Source organism: Coturnix japonica, chromosome 10 (assembly GCF_001577835.2).
Source record: "Coturnix japonica isolate 7356 chromosome 10, Coturnix japonica 2.1, whole genome shotgun sequence".
Taxonomy (NCBI): Eukaryota; Metazoa; Chordata; class Aves; order Galliformes; family Phasianidae; genus Coturnix; species Coturnix japonica.
In genome coordinates this window covers 6,697,805-6,716,443 of record NC_029525.1, presented here as the reverse complement: position 1 = coordinate 6,716,443, position 18,639 = coordinate 6,697,805, and the positions used below count along the sequence as shown (strand labels likewise).

The 18,639-nt window shown below is 45.0% G+C and overlaps 2 protein-coding genes and 1 long non-coding RNA gene across 6 annotated transcripts in view; 1 reads left to right on the top strand and 2 right to left on the bottom strand.

Annotated features, from left to right (window-relative positions):
* Positions 1–5,245, bottom strand: part of NEDD4 (NEDD4 E3 ubiquitin protein ligase) — a 49,054-nt gene extending 43,809 nt beyond the window's left edge. Inside the window, exons 1-2 of one of the 2 annotated variants that reach the window (XM_015872798.1) lie at positions 5,150–5,245; positions 1,171–1,244 (exon numbers count right to left, since the gene is read on the bottom strand). In XM_015872798.1, coding sequence (XP_015728284.1) covers positions 1,171–1,244; positions 5,150–5,194 — 119 coding nt within the window. In that variant the 5' untranslated portion in view covers positions 5,195–5,245. The remainder of the gene's footprint in view (positions 1–1,170; positions 1,245–5,149) is intronic. The other variant, XM_015872799.2, reaches the window with a different exon arrangement.
* Positions 5,246–5,363: 118 nt separating this feature from the next.
* LOC116653933 lies at positions 5,364–13,558 on the top strand. Its single transcript, XR_004308596.1, has 2 exons — positions 5,364–5,824; positions 8,714–13,558. It is a non-coding gene; the product is annotated as an uncharacterized LOC116653933 (long non-coding RNA).
* Positions 10,644–18,639, bottom strand: part of RFX7 (regulatory factor X7) — a 74,625-nt gene continuing 66,629 nt past the window's right edge. For all 3 annotated transcript variants that reach the window (XM_032446971.1, XM_032446970.1, XM_015872795.2), the window contains one exon: positions 10,644–17,860. In XM_032446971.1, the coding sequence (XP_032302862.1) occupies positions 14,555–17,860 (3,306 nt within the window). In that variant the 3' untranslated portion in view covers positions 10,644–14,554. The remainder of the gene's footprint in view (positions 17,861–18,639) is intronic.

Below are 18,639 nucleotides of genomic sequence, written 5' to 3'. Positions count from 1 at the left end.
TTTAAGTGTTATACATCCTGGTTTTGACCAAAACAACTTGGAACATCCAGCATCTGAGGTGCTTCCTTAAATATGCAATATCTTTTTAACATGTTCTGTTCCAGAGTGTTTGAGTTTAACCTGAATGTTTCAGTTAATGAAGGTGTCTGAGAGGATTGCTTAAAATGGTCTACTGCCTCAGATTGGGTTTTTCCTTCCTACGATCAACAATCATATGTGTTCCTACTTTTATCAAGAACAGGGGCAAAGCATTCCATTCTGATGCGAAAATCTGCCACTATTTTTCTTGGAGAGTTAAAAACTTGTACGCCATTAAAAAAATACAAGACATTCTACGGCTTAAGAAAAACAACATGAATATCACAAGAGAAATTCTTCTAATGCTAAACTGATGGCACAAGTAAATAATAACAATATTGATAGCGCATTATTCTTGCATTCCTCTACATACGCCAAAAAAAGCTGACAACAGATCTAATATTAAAGTCACCAGCTCTTCTCCAGTCCCTCTGCTCAAAGCGCAGAAGAAAAAACGCTACCATAAGCTGCATGCCACTGCTTGCCAATTCTACAAGATCCTGCAAAGCATCTCACAGTCTGATCTTTACTGTGGTTAACGTTAAGCCACTTTAATTGTTTCTTCCCTTTTACAGGTTGTTAACTTAGAAATTGGTACATACCCAGAGCCTGCAGCCCCTGGCACTGGTTCACCACATCTATAGAACCAGTGGATGCTGTTCCTCTGCACGTAATTTGAGTTAAAATAGTCTTGTTGTGCTGCTGAGTATTGCACTCACCCCAAGCCTTTAAAGTACTGTTGAGATAATTTTGATTATAATTGAACTGTTATACTCTATTGAACTATTGTACTGCACTCTACCTGAAGAGAAACATACACATGTAAATGTCCTCCCTCATAGAACCACTGTATTATGTGGAGAATTATGCTTTCCCACGCATCACTTTGCTTGGGAATAAGGTCTGTCCACGTAACTCTGAGGCAAGAAAGCACACATCACCACATTTATATAGCCTCAGATCATTTAGAAGGTGTCAGTTAAAACAATTCTGCTTTCTTTTGAAACAGATACAGTGGGCTTTACTAAGATAAATAGCTATGGAAAGTAAATAATCAATGTCTCCTAAGACATTAACCCTCTGTGTTCTTACCTGGCTCCCAGGATATCCTTCTTGGCCAGACCAATTCCAGCTATAACCTTCACCCTGACAATTCGCGTGTTCTCCTGAAATACAAAATGCCATATTTAGGATGCATTCAGTACATTCATTTTTCAGATCTGTTTTTAGTCTACAGAGCTAAAAAGCAATCACTGGCACAATTCTGCATTCACACTGGAAACCACAGATAAGTAATGCAGATACGCTGTCTGACAGAACAAGTTCTAAAATTCAGTAGCAAGTTGATCCTACTTTTACCCCTTTCCAAGCATTATCAACATCATATTGCATACAATAGTAGATAGAGAACTCAACAAACCAGCTATATCAAAACGGTAGGGGTTTTTGTTTGTTTAACTAATTTACCTGGGATCTCAGCAATCTCAAGTGGGATTCTGTTGAGTCAGGGTGCTTAATGCTACAGGACACGATGGCTAACCTCACATATAGCTGTTCCCAGCAGCCCTGCTTCCCAAACACCCTCCAGAAAGATGACACTGCTTGGGCACCAGCAGCCACCATTTCCCTTGAGAGACTTGCAGTACTCTCCTACTGATTTGGGTGTACTATGCAGCACACATGAAGACCTTGTAGAGCAACATGGTAAGCTGCTATGGCTGCAATTCAAACAGCCCTGTGGCTTCTATGGCACCCAAGCTGCACGCAGCTCTGGTCACACCACTGAGCGAGGCAGACATGAGAAATTCAGATGGGTTAACCTCGGTGGAGCTGGAAGCACATTACGCTGAATGATTCATTCTTCTCTCCTACCCTGAACATCCTGCAGAGGACAGAGGGCTGTCTGCAGGATGACTGTCTGACCTCTCCCCCCACACACCGATGATCAGGCTCTGCTGATCTCAGTTGAGCTGGGAGGCTCTTGAATGCCACGCACCAAACCACATCCGTGCACACCCTGACCTGATCTAAAGATGAGTGGGCTCTTAACGTGTCCAGATAGAACAATCCCGCGGTATACCTGCTCCCAAATCCTGGTATCATCTCCTTTGTACCAGTTCTAGGACGCAACAGACCCTTCCAAGCAACTGTTCAAACTGCTGAGCTGACAGAATGGAACTCACCTCACTGTGCCAGATGACTTTCTGCCAGTTTAGTCAGCTGATCACCTCACCAGAGATCCCCAAATCAACAGACAACGTTCTCACATAAGATAAGCCAACTTACACAACTCTTTGTTTTCCTGCCTTAATCTCTGATCCAAGTTTTGACATTTTAACCATACCTCTAGAGATGAAACTCACAGAGAACGTGTGGAAAGCCCAAAGCTACGACTGTTAATGCAGAATGGCAGTGCCTGCTGGGCTGCCAGGCCGCCTTCTTAAAGAAGCCAACGTAAAAGTGACCAAGTGCTCCCACAGAGAGCACATGTAGCAAACAACTGCTGGAGGCAAGAACATCCTGTTATCACCTCTGAAATACAGCAGCACCACATGGGTTGTGGTGACAGGCTTGCAGAAGATAAGCAGTACAGCCAAGACATTCAGTTCACCAGCAGCAGGCACAGCACTCAGAAAGAAAACTGCACCAGTAGTGTAACTTTATATTGCTTATATCTCAAATTTTACAGAAAGAAATGATGTACACGTAAAATAAATCCTTGGTGACCTGCAGAAGACAAGAGCACTCATCCCAGAGAGGGCAGCTGATGGTGACTGTTATAGTAACAAACAAACGGGCACAAGCGGGATGTGGTTTTGCCTGTAGAGCTGCTGCTTTAATCCTCAAAACAGACCAAACGTAGTTTGCTTTCTTTGAGCTGTGTATTGTGCGACTCCACATCATCATGTGATTTGGGTGATATGAGAAGCGCTGGGAGAAGTAAAGTCAGACCGGGAGCCAAGGACTCGAACGTACAAATTATTAACACACAAATCATGATTAGGAACACGCTCAGCCTAAAAACCTGTGGCTAAAGGCAGCAAGCACCGCTCCTGTGGGAGGGCAAAGCAGCAGCAGTGCTGAGCCAGCACCATGTAATGGGCAGGGGGGGAAAAGGTGTGTGTGCAGGTGGGAAGCACACATAGGGCACTGCCTTCCTCTTTTAGAAAAGGTTAATGAGATGAGCAAAAGTAATCGCTTTAAGCATTCCTAATGCTCTTTATTTTTCTACACTCAGGTGAGGGGTAGAAGGAGTTTAATTTGCTCATTTCCCTTTTTTTCCCTCTACTTTCTGCACTCCTGCAATGTAAAATAGTTTTTAAAATAATCAAGACACTCCATCAGCATCCAGTTTTATTCCAACACCATTATCCTATATATCCTATATTATCCTATATAGTCTATATCATGGCTATTTTCTCCTGCACTGCACACTGATCCTGTTAGAACCTCAGAGGACTCAGACTCCAGGAGATGCCTCCTACCCCCATTTTCTCCTTTATCCCTTTCTCAGCACACGACCCCAGATGTCACTTCCCACACAGCGTTAAAATCCTGGTCTGAACACAGAACTAACAGCTTTCAACACAGCCCTTTCTAGTGCTCACCACTTCAATATCCCAGCGAGTCACAAGAAGTCCTGTGAGTAACACACACAGAAACCCATTGCACAGAAAACTGAACCAGAGTAATGAAGAGCCACTAGATTTGGGCACTGAAATTCAGGTTCCTGAGTACAGCACATGAAATAAGCAAGTGTGCACAAAACAACCTCAATGAGAGCTTCCTTTGGAGTCCAGCCTCTTCACCATCATTTAATTTGTGCCAGCAATATGGTGTTAGTGATCCTGTGTTAAGCACAAACCGACCAACAACAGAACACGGACAGGAAGCTGAGGCTCCATGCCAGCACACAGGGCCAAGGCAGCTCTGAACCGGGCACGTAGAATCACACATGAGAGCTACACAACGAGTCTCTGATTGTAAGCAAAGGGCATTTTCCACATCTGTAACTTGAAGAGGTTTGGCTAAACTTGTGAGTTATGGACAAAGTTGGATCTGATGGATTTGTTACACACCCCAGCTCTGCATCCATCCCCAAACTGAGTCTGTGTTCCAAGAAATATAGGAAAGATGGGAAAACGTCAGCTTTGAGCAGACTTCAAAACACTTTCCCCTTAGCGAGGGTGGCCAACAAGCACCTAAACTGAGCAAAATTGGCTGGACTAAGGAGAAACACAGCACCAGGGGGGTGTGCTGATAGCACGGCTACACGGCCACGGAGTTGTGGGAACCATGAAGAGGCTCTGAGAGAGCAGAGCAGCCCTGCAGCACACGGTGGCAATTCTCTAGCACTATTCCAGCACAACTGCAACACTGAGAGGAAAATAAGCCAGCTACGAGAGGCCCACGGCTACTCCTCTGCAAACACCGCACCGATTACGAGAGCCACATTATAACTGAGTACGGATAAGGCCTGAAGGCAGCCCAGACCAGCACGGCAGATCTGTGCTGCCGCAGCCTCGTGCACGGCCCGGCTCGCTGCCTCCTGCGCCGCCGCTTCTTCCCGGCAGAACAGCCGCCTCCCACGGACACGGACACGGACACGGACACGGACACGGCCGGCAGGGAGCTGCCCGCGGAGCGGCGGCCACAAACAAAGCCGCAGCCGTGGGCGGGATCGCCGGGACCGGGAGCCGCCTCCGCGCACGGCCCCGGGAGCAGAGCGGAGCCGAGGAGCCGCCCCGACACAGCGCCCCACACATACAGCCCCACACAACACCCCATACACCGCCCCACACACACACACCGCCCCACACACACACACACCGCCCCACACACCGCCCCGCCGCTGGGCGGCCCCACGGCCGAACCCCGCCCGCTGTGTCCCCTCATCCCCCCGCATCCCGCCAACGGAAGCCCCCCCCGCCCCGCTCAGGACCCCCTCCCGGCCGTGCTCCAAGGGCTCCCCCGCGGGCTCGCTCTCCGCCCGCCTCCTCGGCCGCCTCCCGCCCCGCGCCGTGCCGTGCCGTGCCGTGCCGTGCTGTGCCGTGCGTCCCTCGGGCCTCACCTCGTCTCCGTGCAGCCCGAACACCTCCACGGTTGAGGCCGCCATTCCCGCACCGCCCTGCCGGCCCCGCGCGCCGCCCGCCCCGGCCTCACCCCGCCCCCGTCCCGCCCCCGCCGAGCGCGCCCCGCTCCCGCCCCGCCCCGATTGGCGCGCAGGAGGAAGGCGCAGCGCCCCATTGGTCAGCCCGCCGCGCCCCGCCCGGAGACACGCGCCGTGCGGCTGAGGGAGGGGCCGCTCCTCAGGGAGCCGAGTGTGGGACGGGCGTCGTGCGGCCGAAGCGGGAGCGGTAACCAGCTCGTGTGTGTCTTTAATGCACCTCAGGGTGAGCCCTGGGGCTGTGTGCAATGTGTGCCGGAGAAACCGAATGGAAATTCGAGGGAAACACATAGGAAAATAGCGTGGAGGTGCAGAAGGGATCTCACACTGCGCTCACAGTGCGGCCTTAGGTGGGGGCTTGGTGGAAGGAAGGCCCCGTTGTGTACAATGGTGCCTGCAGCCACGGCCGGGCAGAGAGAGCGGCCAGGGGGCGAAGTGGGCTGCCATGTGTGGAGCCGCAGCGTGAAGGGCAAATGCTGCCTCACAAGGAACATGTGCGGCTGGTGCCAGCCACCACAGTGTGCTCAGCTCAGCGACTGCCCAGCTGCTGTTTGAGGGACCTGCTAACAAAACATGGCGGTAAGAGGCCTGAACTCATGCTGCCCTTGGCAGAGCTGTGCCTAGGTGGCAAGCCAGGCACCACGGGGGGCAATGCTCCCTGCTGGGCAATGCTCCCTGCTGGGCAATGCTCCCTGCTGGGCAATGCTCCCTGCTGGGTCATGCTCCCTGCCGGGTCATGCTCCTTGGTGCTGCCGGGCCCTGCCCAGGCTCAGCAGCCCTAAGCAAAGCATCTGCTGTTCAGGGAATAGAAGGTCTTCAACTCTAATTGTCTGGCTCTAGAAGATACGCAGTCGCTGACCCTCGCAGTCAGTTGTGTCTTCTATTTACAACCTGAGCTACAGTGGTTTTTGGGAGCCAAGGCATTTCATGCATCAGTTACATTATGTGGAATCCTAAATGACCAGTGGGGGGTTGGAGCTTGGTGGTCCTTGAGGTCCCTTCCAGCCCAAGCCATTCTGTGATTCTATCATCGCCAACAGGAAATCAGTCATCTTCTCTAATGGGCCTTGCAGACCATTGCAGCCTCATCTCATCATGGGTTATTTTCCCAATTTACCAGCTGAGAAAGTGAGCAGATCTGTTTCTGCCAGCATCAGATTGTGCATGTTTCAAAGTGAATGCAGAGTGTTATTTATTAAAGACCATATGAGTGCACTTAAACTGGTGAGAGTCAGACCAGGTGGCATTCAGGCAGCCGTCTTTAGGCAAGATGATCTAATGAAAGGTCACTGTGGAGAAACTGTGTCTCTGATTAGAACAGCTGGTACCATTTGGGGAAAAAAAAGACCCAGACATTCTTCTATTTTGTTTCCATGCAAAACCCACAGGTTGCCCAGAACTGAAGTTACAGCACAGTTGAAAAACAAGTCCATCAGCATTTGCCTGCTGTCCGTGTGGCTTCTTGTGCTTGATTTGCCACCCAGAGGAACCCAAATACCGGGTTAAGGTCTGCATGCATTTCCAGTGTAATCAAGAATTATCTTCAGTATTGCAGCAAGCCTCCAGCAATTCACTTAAAAGAGAATAAATTCAAGTTAAAGAATATTCCCTTAATAAAAAGAAAATAAAATGCAATGTTTGTTAACAAACATTGAGTTCTCATATGAGATGTCTCCACTGTTTAATATTTTATGCAATTACAGGCTAATAGGGAAAAAGAGCTTTTCTGAGAGACCTCCATTTTCTTTTTACAAATGGTTTGTTGTCAGCTGCACAGAATAACCTGCATTTGGATCATCTAAGTGCAGTGCAATGCTTTATCTGCAGAGCAAGACCATTAAAAACGTATGAATATTTAATCTCATTACTCCATCCTGACGGTGAGTTCTCGTCTGGTAGCAAAGAAATGCAACTTCTTTTGCCATCAAAATTAACATTAATTGACCTGAAGGGTTCAAACAAAAACAAGGGACTTCATTTTCTATGGGTGAGATGATGGCATCCAGACAGACAGACCAAAGGTGTGCTCAGAGCTGTATTTACATCTACAATATTTGGTTTGCTTCTTTCTTTACACTAAATCCTTGTATGATCTAAAGACATCCATACATTCTACTACTGAACCGCTTTGAAGGCCAAACAAACAAACACAAAGCCGGCCTTGTTGTTAAGCGGGAAATGAGGCTGTAAAAGATGTTTCAGATTTCCATTGGGTTATTGTAATAAAACAACTTTGAGCTTAAGAATATATGTGAACAGTGGTCACAGTTAAGTTATAAAGGCTGGGATGATCAGTGACATCAAGGTATATCCTGGATCAACCACTACAGGATACAGATTTTCTATGAAGGATTTTAAATCAAGTTAGGTAAATTACCTTCATTGCTCTCGCTTTAAAACCAAAGGAATTAGAGGTGATTTTATTGCACTGACAAAACAAAACACCCGTATGCAGATGACACGCATTTAGATTTTTGTCCTATTGTCTTTGTTCTACTGAGTCACGTAATAGAAAATGTTACGATGAACCAGTCACGGTGTCACAGTGACAGGTAAATGGAAAACTACATACAGGAGGGAATTAACAGAAACAATATATATCACAAGTGAGTCACTGCTGTGACTAAGCTCAGTAAACACCTTTGGAGAGCATCAAAGTCGCAGTTTCTCAGCTCTGGTGGCACTGACTCACTGAGACAACTAATGTCACAGAGTTAAGAGCCCAAGACTTAACATTCTTCTTGGCTAAACAGTTAATTGCAAATATGTGCTGGATAATAGTTGTCAGGCACCACGGTAGCACGATGCAATGCTGATACCAAGATGAAAGCTGGAATTTTGAAAGCAAGAACCTCAGTCTGATGAAATGACCCCAGACTGAGCGTTGTCTTTGCATTGCATTCTAACTAGGTAGGTCAGGTTGCTCTGAAAGTAATGCCTGCTGTCTGTTTGTGTGGAAACTACAACAGATTTTACAAGGAGCACAACAGCACAGTTTGTTGGAGCAAATTCTCAGCAACAGAGCACTTATTCAACAGTCACCACCATTAGCTGCTCATTTTCAGCAGCCACGAACAACAGCCTGAATGCCACGCTCAGAAAAGTCTGCACCAGTGGAGGTGCCCCACTGTTTCACAGCTGCTCAGGTGGCAAAGCACTGACACCATCACCTCCACAGAGATCTCTGATCCCTCAGAGAGCTGCTGACATCTACAGCTCTCAATGAAACAAGGCGGGGATATAGGAAGGGAAAGACGTACAGCAAGAAACATCATTCTGCATTTCTGTGACCAGCTCAAAAGTTTACAAGCAATTCCAAACATCTTTGGATTGATGAGCAAACCTGCATAGTAATAAGAGCAACTATAGGGGAGGTGGAAAGATATATTCATTCTGTGCGTGTGCGTTTGAACAAAGTGGTAAACACTTGTCTGAATCACCACTGAGATGTTATTTTTCTGTTTTCAGCTGGAGAGGGAGGAGCTGCCAGAACAGAAACATGGAGGTGCTGAGCTCCAGGCAACTACTGTCACCTTTCCCAGCTTAATTCACCACCAGTGATCCCATGGTTAACACAGTCCACGCGGCTATTTGTGCCTACAGCTCAGCCTTCTGTAGCGTTACAGAAGTAAGATCTTTCTGGACATTATGTGTTTGGGTTTTTCTTTAAATACTTCAAGATTATCATTCTGTGTGCATGTGAAGCAGTCCATATTAGATATGCTTTGATAGTAGCTAAGACATTGCTAAGATCAGAGGAAGCTACTTTTCTACTCCCGCACTCCTGTCTTCTTACACCTCTCTTTTCTTTCCAGAAGTTAATCCCTGTTAGAGTAGATTTCAGTTATTCCAGTAGCACAAAACCAGCTGTCTGAACAAGGCCTCTTGGACATGGGAGCTCTGTCCCCCCTCTTCTGTGTGTGTAAAGAGAGATTGTTTTGATTTTCAAAGCAGTTTGAAACAGAAACAGAAAGCACTTTGTCCCAGCCAGAAATAGTAATTCCTTACACACAGCTTTTTCAACAACACATTTCAAAATGTCCCCTCTTGTCTCAGGGCAGGCAGGAACTGACTCTGGGAACTAGTTATCGCTGCCCTTGGAACAAGCATCCTGTCGAAGTACTGATATGGAGAAGGCAAGTTAAAGAGTTGAGAGTATTTCTGTCGGAGAAAGGAGTTGATGAGTGAGTTCTTATTGAGGACTTTATAATAGAATACAGCTATAGAGTTGTGGCTTTTTTTGTCATCTCTGAGAAAACAAGGATATTTGAGAAGAGGAAGCCCAATAACTGTAAAATAAACATGCTGAGAAGCAGAGATTTGTAGGGACAGGCTGTTAGCTGCCCAAGGAAGGCAGTGACCTCAGCAGCTTCAGGTTCACTGAAAACTTGATTCTAATTTGCATCATGTGATTTACTATTGCAGATAGGCAAAGTTTCAATGATAGTAACTTAAAATAATCCTTTGAAAAGCAGCAGTTTATTCAAAATAAGATGACTATTCAAGATGAGCCACAAGGCCAAAAATGGAAGTTTTTAATAATTGCTGAGCTGAGGCATTACCAGATATAGCAAACAGGTAGGCAGGCCCAGGGAGAACACACTCAGCAGGAGCCACGACAAAGCAGTTGGAAAATAGATACGTAGATGTTCCAAGGCAACGCATTGTGAGTACTCGCGTCACTGGGAGGGTATCTCTTGAATATTCAACACACGTAGCAGTAATATTATCATCTATTAAGAACATTCTATGGTTCTGTCACCTTTGGGTTGTAAGTGTTCATCACTCTACATTTTCTAAGCAAACTTCTCATGTCCTCAGTTCACTTTTCACTGAACCAGCTTTGCTTAGCTAGTGTGTATATATATACACACATACATACACATGTGTATATATATGTACACGTGTGTATATATAGAAATACGCAGATGTTAACTAAAAGATTTGCACCAAAATCCACTATCCATACACAAAACTATCACTCAGACCAGCATCCACCTAGGGATGCCTGTAACACTGAGGAACTGTGCACAGCTCTAAGTAGCACAGCTGTCACTACTGTGTCTCAAGGTTCTCAACCAAAATATTACTTTCACATTTGCTGGTAAATTTCAACTCAGTTTCAGCTGAAAGTCGAAGCCATTTTTGTTTTCCCTCCCAGAATGTAATAAGTATGGCCACATAAGCAACTAAAGAGGGATAGCTGCGGAACTGGGGCATAAAGCCAACAGCTCTCTGAAGAGAAGATGGTTCTGAGAGCACAGGCTGCACAAGGTTTTCAAGACTTACTTGCATGCTTGGCTTAGGTCAGTCCAACTGCACAGCTGTGGCCAGAGCTCTGTTTCAGTCCCACCTTAACACACATTTCCCACATAAAGAAAACAATCCAGAAGTCGTATTAATATAAAATGTTTTTTATTGTTTTTGAAAACATTTAAAAAACAATTTTTGAGCACTTTCAATAAAAAAAATAACTGAAATGCTACTGCAATATTCAACTACTGTAGTTTCAGCAGTACAACAGACAACAAAACACTGCGGGAGAGAGGGAGAATGGGATTTCCTGCATTAAATGAAAATGTAGTACAGGGATTTCTTTTTTTTTCCTTAGGGTGCAGTTAATAAAGCACGGTATGGTACAAGATTATTATATGAACCTTGGATGCACTGCACAAGAAACGCTTTCCTTCTTTTCAGTTCAGAAGTCAGTGCTTATTGCAATTATCTGCAAATTATTTACTTCATGAATTCGTATCATGATAAAATGATGCAAAAATATCTCTCAACACCCGAACAATAAAAAAAAGAATCCGAAAAAGGAACATATTCAACAATAACTAAGCGGAATTAGTTAACATAAAAAAGTAAGTAACTTGTGAATAACTATGCTCACCTGGTTAACACCGAACCAGCTTCAATACAGCAAAGAATAAAAAAGAGTGGTTACAGGGATATATCTAGTACTGTACAAGATTAAGTCATTAACACTCATGCACATTTTGTGATCATGTATTAACATGGTGAAGCAAACTAAACTTGATTTTTCCTGCTGTAATATTCTCGTTTAAGAGAATAAGAAATAGAAATATCTCATTGAGATCAATGCACATTGCTACATAAGACAATTTCACCTGTCACTTTTAATGACATTTTGCCTTTTAATAATGAAACACGTTCCATTTTTTTCTGTTTTACTTTTTGTGGGTTTTTTTTTTGTTTTGTTTTTATTCTTTTATTTAAATCTGTTGGCCGTATTTGTTGCATTTATCCTAAGGAATGTGCCTGCCACAGGTTCAACAGAATATTAGTGCAATACATGAACCCAGATAGTTTGCTGGACTAACCAACCAATCTTAAAGTGTTTGCTGCAATACTGTACACAGTGTACAAGTTCACTAGTTTGTATATTTTAGCAAAAACTGCTATCAAAATTATTTGTCATCTTAGTTGGAAGCCAATTATGTAAACAAGGGGTCAGAACTGTCTCGTTTTCTTTGTTCTGGAGTGTCTGACAGACAGGCTTCCATTTGCTAAAATCATGGAATCTTCCTTTGGGTGTTGCATACTTTGGTGTGCAGTAGTGCTCTGTCTCAATGTAAAGAACTAACTAGCACTAAATACAGGGACCTCATAGAACATCAGTTATAACACCAACACACAAACACTGCTGAAAGGACACATACCAATGTACAAAGCTGTGTCTATGCCTTGGATTTCACTTGAAAGAACCCTTACTGAATAGAACACTTCTTCAATTAAATGTACATTTGCTTTAAATCCACTGATCACAGAATATTCCTGTTAATTAAACCACTCGTTAGGTTCAAAGTAATGCTTGTATTTAAAAACAATCTAAAAGGTACTTTAAAAACCTTTGGTGACGGCTGCATAATTTAGAGAGCATCAGCTTCAAATCTACTCTTGTTTTTAGTAAGAAATGTTCGGAAAAACTAGTGGAGTTAGGTGAGAACTTGTTGACACCAAGCCCACGTCAGTCTCAGCAACACGGGGGCCAGGCCAGCACATCGTGAAGATGTAGAGACTGCCACAGCACAGGTGGAGCTCGAGTTCTCCCCTCCATCTCCACTGGAAAGCAGAGTTCACACGTTCACTGGCACTTCGCACAGGGTAAGAAAAAAGAAGCGCTGAGTGTGTCTCAGACCCAGCCAAGTCAACAAGGTAAGAGGATGGTGAGCCATACCTCTGGCTAAAGGCCGTGGACAGGTATGCAAATTCAAGTCCTGCCACTGGCAACTTGTGTCTAAAGGAAAAATGGTTCCAGCCTCACTGCAGACACCTAAAAGAACCCTACCGTGCAGTTTTTAGACTCCTAACCTCTTCCTTAACTAACTAAGAAGGGTGACCTGGTCTTAAAACAAACCACACCATTGCATATCCCTATGTTTCAAGGAGCAATCCGAACTCTCCAAGCCTGTTCCTAACGAAGCAGCAAAACTTCTGATGCAAGCACAGTGAAATCACGCTCCCTGTAAGGTGCTACAGTTTGTCACAACAGTTTTGTCCCTGAAGAAGCAGCCACAGACTGGTGGTCAATCAGGGCAAGAGCAAGAGAAGGCATGATACACCAGCACCTGAAGTGACAATGCAGCAGCACAATTCAGATCAGCTGTCAAAAAAGCTCATCAGTACTGAGATCAAGTCCTTAGCAAAAACTGAAGAAACAAATGACCGCTAAGTCACTTTAACAAACAAAAATCAAAAACAAATAATAATCTGAGCATCTATTCCTTAATAAATCTTAGGGGGGCTTGTTGTGCCTTCCCATTCATAAATTTATGACCTCTTATCCAAAGAAGGAATGCAAGAGAGGAAAATGTCTTCTGCTCTGCTTTCAGTTTGTCAGTTCACAAGAGAAATAACCAATCCTATACTGAGCTTAAGGGATGGTACTGTAGCATTCTCAGAACAATTATTTCTTAACAGCCAGCCTCTGCAAATCCTCTTGCCAGCATCAGGGCCAGGGCTGGTCAAGCACCTCTCCATCATCACAGAGACTCATGCCATGCTGGTAAATCAGGCGGCCGTTTTTGTTTTGGTTCAAGTGAACTGGTGAGTTAGAAGGTGAAATTCCATTTTCAAAGAGGGGCAGCTGAGGACGTGTAACAGAAATCAGGTTCATCGGTCCTCTCAAATCATCTGGTGAAAACTGAATTCAGGCTTCTAAAACCAGTAAGCACTTTTAAAATAAGTTTCATCCAAAGTGAGCTCACATCTATAAAGTGCCTGGCAGTATTATGGCTCTATACAAAATATTTTTAGATCCACCACGTTTTATAATATTTTAATCATCTTTTATTTAAAAAAGAGCAAGACAGGCTCAACCTACTGAAATAGAGAGGAAAGAACATCTTCCTACACTCTCCACTATGTTAGAAAAGAGCAAACTTAAAAACCAATCTTTAAAAATAGTATTTAAACGAGCTCTAGCAGCTCTTATCTAAAAAAGAGAGGGAAGATACCACGTCACTTCTTTACCTTCCATAAATAATTAAATAGTACCTATCATTTTAATATGAGGGGTTACTCCTAGATTAAACCTCAGTGCTAAAATCTTTTCTCGCTAATTTTACCTGACATAAAAACACCGAAGTGAGAAGTAAAATATCAAGTACGGCGTCGGAAACATTAATGGACAAAACAACTACATAGATCTCTTTCTGTTAAATAAAAAATTAGTGCATCTTTCTTTTCTCCTTGATCACTCCCGCTTCCTGTCATCTCTTCTATCTCTGTGTTTTACTAGAGATGTAAATGGCACCAGTTCACCACCAGGCAGTACTCAACACAGCTACAGTGACCAGGCACCCGTGGTTCACTGGTATCCACTGCCTGGATATGCCCCACATACCTGCAGGCCCCCTGCATTTCAGACCTGAACGACAGAGGTCAGGATGAATCACGTACTAGAAGTAACGAGCAATACCAAGTATGGAAAGCCTACCTATGAGCTCAACTTCAAATCCTCCCGCTGCCTCAACCAGAGCTGTTGTTGCTATTAATCACTTATTTACTACAACAAGAAATGCTGAATGGGAAACACTATCAAATTAACAAAGTAATACTGGCTCTTTGATGGCCCAATCACCTTCAGAGATTTGTTTCGAAATTGCTAAGACTGCCCTTTCTCTGCTGAAGAATGAGCAGCTGGTACAGCAAACTCTTGTTTGTTTTTTTTAAATGCCACAATACATAGCAAGTGTTTCTGCTGCAGGAGGCACTTCCATTAAGACAAATACAATACGTCTGTCTTTTACATACAGTGTGCTACATACATACTATAAAACAATATTAACCCAACATTTCAACAGCAGGATGATCCTTGCTCTCCATCCACTCAAAACCTGATGTATTAATTGAGTTCATGGATTCGTTGCAGATTTGTTGAAACAAGGGGTCATTTTTTAATTCCTCCAGTGTAGCATCATCGTCTTGTCCCTGCTGACGACCTGGATCAAACAGTAGATTTGTGTCTAAAGTGTTCAGATCGTTAATGCTGCCTGAGAGTTCGGAAGACAACCTGATGTCGCTGGGAAAGACAGATGCAACGCTGAGATCTGATGCCACCTGATTCACCAGCTGCTGGTTTGTTGGCAGACTGTCCTCCCCTAAAAGGTCTTTTACAGTGCTGCTAAAATCTAACTGCTGTTCTCCGATGTCTGATTGTGCTTGGTTATCTCCAGAAGAAAAACTGATCTGATCGGTGCTGCTTTTAGTGAGGTAATTTGGTGTTTGGAATTCATAAATTGAAGTGCTGGAATTGATCATATTCTGTGGGTTGGCACTAGGAAAAGCGGTGGACGTCTCTAAAATCTGAGTGAGATTCATCCTGGCCGTGTAATTTGAGGGCATGTTGTTCATTCCCAAACCTCTCACTGCATCATCGCTATCAGAATCCAGTTTGTTTAACAACACATTGGTTATTTTTTTAGCGTTTGTTTGTTTCTGAAGAGATGGGAAGGCCGTCTGCATCATCACAGTCAATGGGACCGACTGGCTTCTCTGCGCTATATTATTGGCACTAGTGTCTGCATGGATATTAGTAAATACGTTGTGAACTTCAGGAGTCACCGGACTTCCAAAAGGTGCCAGGTTGGAGCGTGGTATATTGGACACAGGATACACGGTGCTCCCACTGAGATTACGCTGACGATGGACAGCAGGGCTGACGCTCCGGCATCTCAGACTGTTGTTGAGAGAGGAACCAGCTCCTTTGTTGTCCAGAGGAGCAGGAACTGCAAAGCCCTCCTGCTTGGTGGTGTTACTTACAGGGGCTGCCTGGTGCTGCACAGGTGAGACAGGAGTCACACGGCCAAAGTGAGTATCGTGGTGGCGTGGCTGAGATTGGTACGACTGGCCAGGAACTGCAAAAGCATGAGGTTTCCTGAAGCGATCTTCCACCAGCTCCTGGTAGCTCGGAAGAATGCCATGGTTCGCAACAGATGAATTACTAACACTGCTGTACCCGTTATTCATCCACTCAAGTTTGGTTTTGTCAGGGTGGGTAGCCATAGGCCGCTGCATTGGCTTCACAGGGCTGCTTGAAACAATGCTGGCATCGTGGTAAGCCATACTGGAGCTTATGGGAGTAAATGCAAATGGGTTCCGGCATTCCACAGGACTTGGAGGAACACTGCTGCTGCAGTTTGAATGTGGTGTGCCAATGGGTGTGTGCCGGCTGCTTCCTAGAGCACTGTCCACAGGAGTCGTCTGAGCCAGCCTGGAACAGGGGCTCTCGCGTGACACGTTCTGAGATCCAGCAATCATTTCAGAGGTGGGCGTTGGAGTCGGGGTGGGGGTGGGAGTCGGGGTAGGGGTGGGAGTGGGAGTGTGAATTGGAGTGCTGTTATTATGGATCGAATGGTAGAAGTGTGTGCTGCTTGGGTGGGATGACACAGGGGCTCCTTGAGCTGCTGTCTGACTCTGAAGTGCCATTCCTAGACAGCCGCCGTAAGCATGAGAACTGTTCATTGACATTTGCTCCTCCATGAGCACCAGCTCCTCCACAATGCTGTCCTGGGTTAGGTCATCATCAAAGGAAAAGAAGTTTTCATTTGACTGAGGGACTGTATGTTCAAATTCTTTCAGCTCAGACTGCAGAGGTAACTGATTTGAAGACTGTGCTTGTATTTGACTCAAGGAGGAGTCTTGGATCTGGCTCTGTAACTGCTGGTTGTACACATCCTGCTGGATACCCTCACAGTGCACTGGCTCCCACGCAGGCTCCTGTAAGTCACTAGAGCCAGAGTGTCCCGCAATAGTCATAACACTGATATCTTGCTGCTGTTCACAATTCACAGATGCAAAATCAGAAGTTTTGGTGATATGGTGCCAAGCATTTGAGTTAAAGCTGCCATCAGATTTTGAATCGCTTTCTATAATAAACATGTTTCCTTCCAATTTCACTTTTATATCTGGAGATGATGCTGATGCAAGCTGCTGTTCTAAAGTAGAATCACTGGTATTTAGATCAGCACTCAAAGAACAGTCTGTCACTAAGTCTGCTGGAGCTGCAGAAGGTACAGGTACATTGACAGGTACCTGGCTGGGAACTTCAACAAGGGTGGTATTGTCACTGTTAGCTAACGATACAACCTTTGGAACCTTCGTAACACTGTTTGCTTTTTGACACTCCTCAGCATTGCCAGCTGAAAGCTGCCCCACCAGTGGTTTCTTGACAGGCGGTACCTGGGAATCCTGAAGCGTAGAGGGCTGTCGTTTTCTTGGACTTTTAGTGCATACCTTGTCTTTAATTGAAGACTCACCAGTAGGAGGTGAATCAATGCTGGTGCTGGACAAGTTGTGACTGGCAACAGAGAGCTTCAGAGTGCTTTGATTATTGCCTGCTGAAGAAACCGGTGTGATCTCATTGGACTGCATCTTGTATTTGGTCCCTGCTTCTTCAGCTCCCTGATCACAGCCCTTAACTGGTTTTGCCTCCACAACACCATCAGCTGAAACCTTCACGGTTGCAACCTCGAAATTTATCTGTTGAGCAGGTGGCAGGTCAGGGGTTGCCTTTATGGATTTAGATGTGTCTGAGCTCTCCTGGCCCTGTACTGGGTTCTCATCCAGCAGTCCTTCTGGTTCCATTTTGATCTCAACTGCAGATGCAGCCACAACAGTGCTGGGTTTGGATCCTGGAGATTGAAGTGAAACAACAGAACCGTTTTTGATCTGTGGAGTAGTCCTCCCCTCTTCCACTGCTCCTGCACTACTATTAACTGAAGGCGTCTGTTTGACGGGCACACTGCTGCTGCTCGGGGCAAGAGATATTGCTGTCATTTTTACGACGTTTAAGGAATTCACGTGTGGAGCTGGCACAACAGTCTTGATTGGGCTACTGGTAAAAAGCACCGTTGTGGGAGAGCGGATGGTGAGAGCACTGGTGTTTGCTGGCTTCGGTAAGATCTGCGGGTAGCGATGTCGGGCAGAGCGGTCACCAACTGGGCTGGCAGGAACGTTCTGGGGAGTCTTTGGTGACTGCTTGACTGATTGCATGTGCTGAGTGACCACCTGAACATTGAGTGGCAGGACCTTGTTGTCAGATGATCCCATAGGACTTGGAGATGTCACCAACTGCCTGGTCCTTGGCACCTGTTTAGGAGAGAAAAAAAATGGTGTGGCAATGAAGCAAGGAAGTCCCCAGAGTCCACAGACGACTCCATGTGTTTCAAAGATTAAGGACAATGCAACTCAACACACCAAAGCGTGTGCACCAGCAAATGTCATTTCAAAACAAAGCAAGCTCTTCAACTGCATGCATGACAAGAGAAATGTCTGCCTACAATTGGTAGATATGAGGATTTGATTTTTAAGGTATGCCTTTAAGGCACTGATATACACATTACTCTGCTCTTCTATTAATGAAAGGGTTATTCTCATACAGTTCTTCACTAAGTGGAACCAAAGACAGCAATACAAAGGATAAAGGTGTGTCCAAAACTACTCATTTTCAAGATTTCAAAATCAAATGCAAGCTGAGTATTAGTATCCCCTGTCTATTGCAATAAACAATACAGCTGAAGCCCTAAGAACAAATAACCTTCCTCCCAATCTTGTGTTCTATGTCCGAAAAACAAACAAGTCCCATATTACAGATTTCATGCATAATTAAAATTATTGCTGTCACTAAATCCACCAGGTCAATGCAAATCAATTTAGATTCTAAATGGGATGGCTTGGTGACCCACGTGACCTGTAGACTTCCCCATCTGGTTAAATTCATCTCAAGAGTAATTATTCCCACACATAATCTAAATTATTGCTAGCTGAAACTCCACTGTCATCGACTTTGAAGATGAACTTGGCCAATACGATGTGATCAGAATTCTGCTGCCTCTTATTCCTAATTCAGGCATACTGCTGTACCAGTC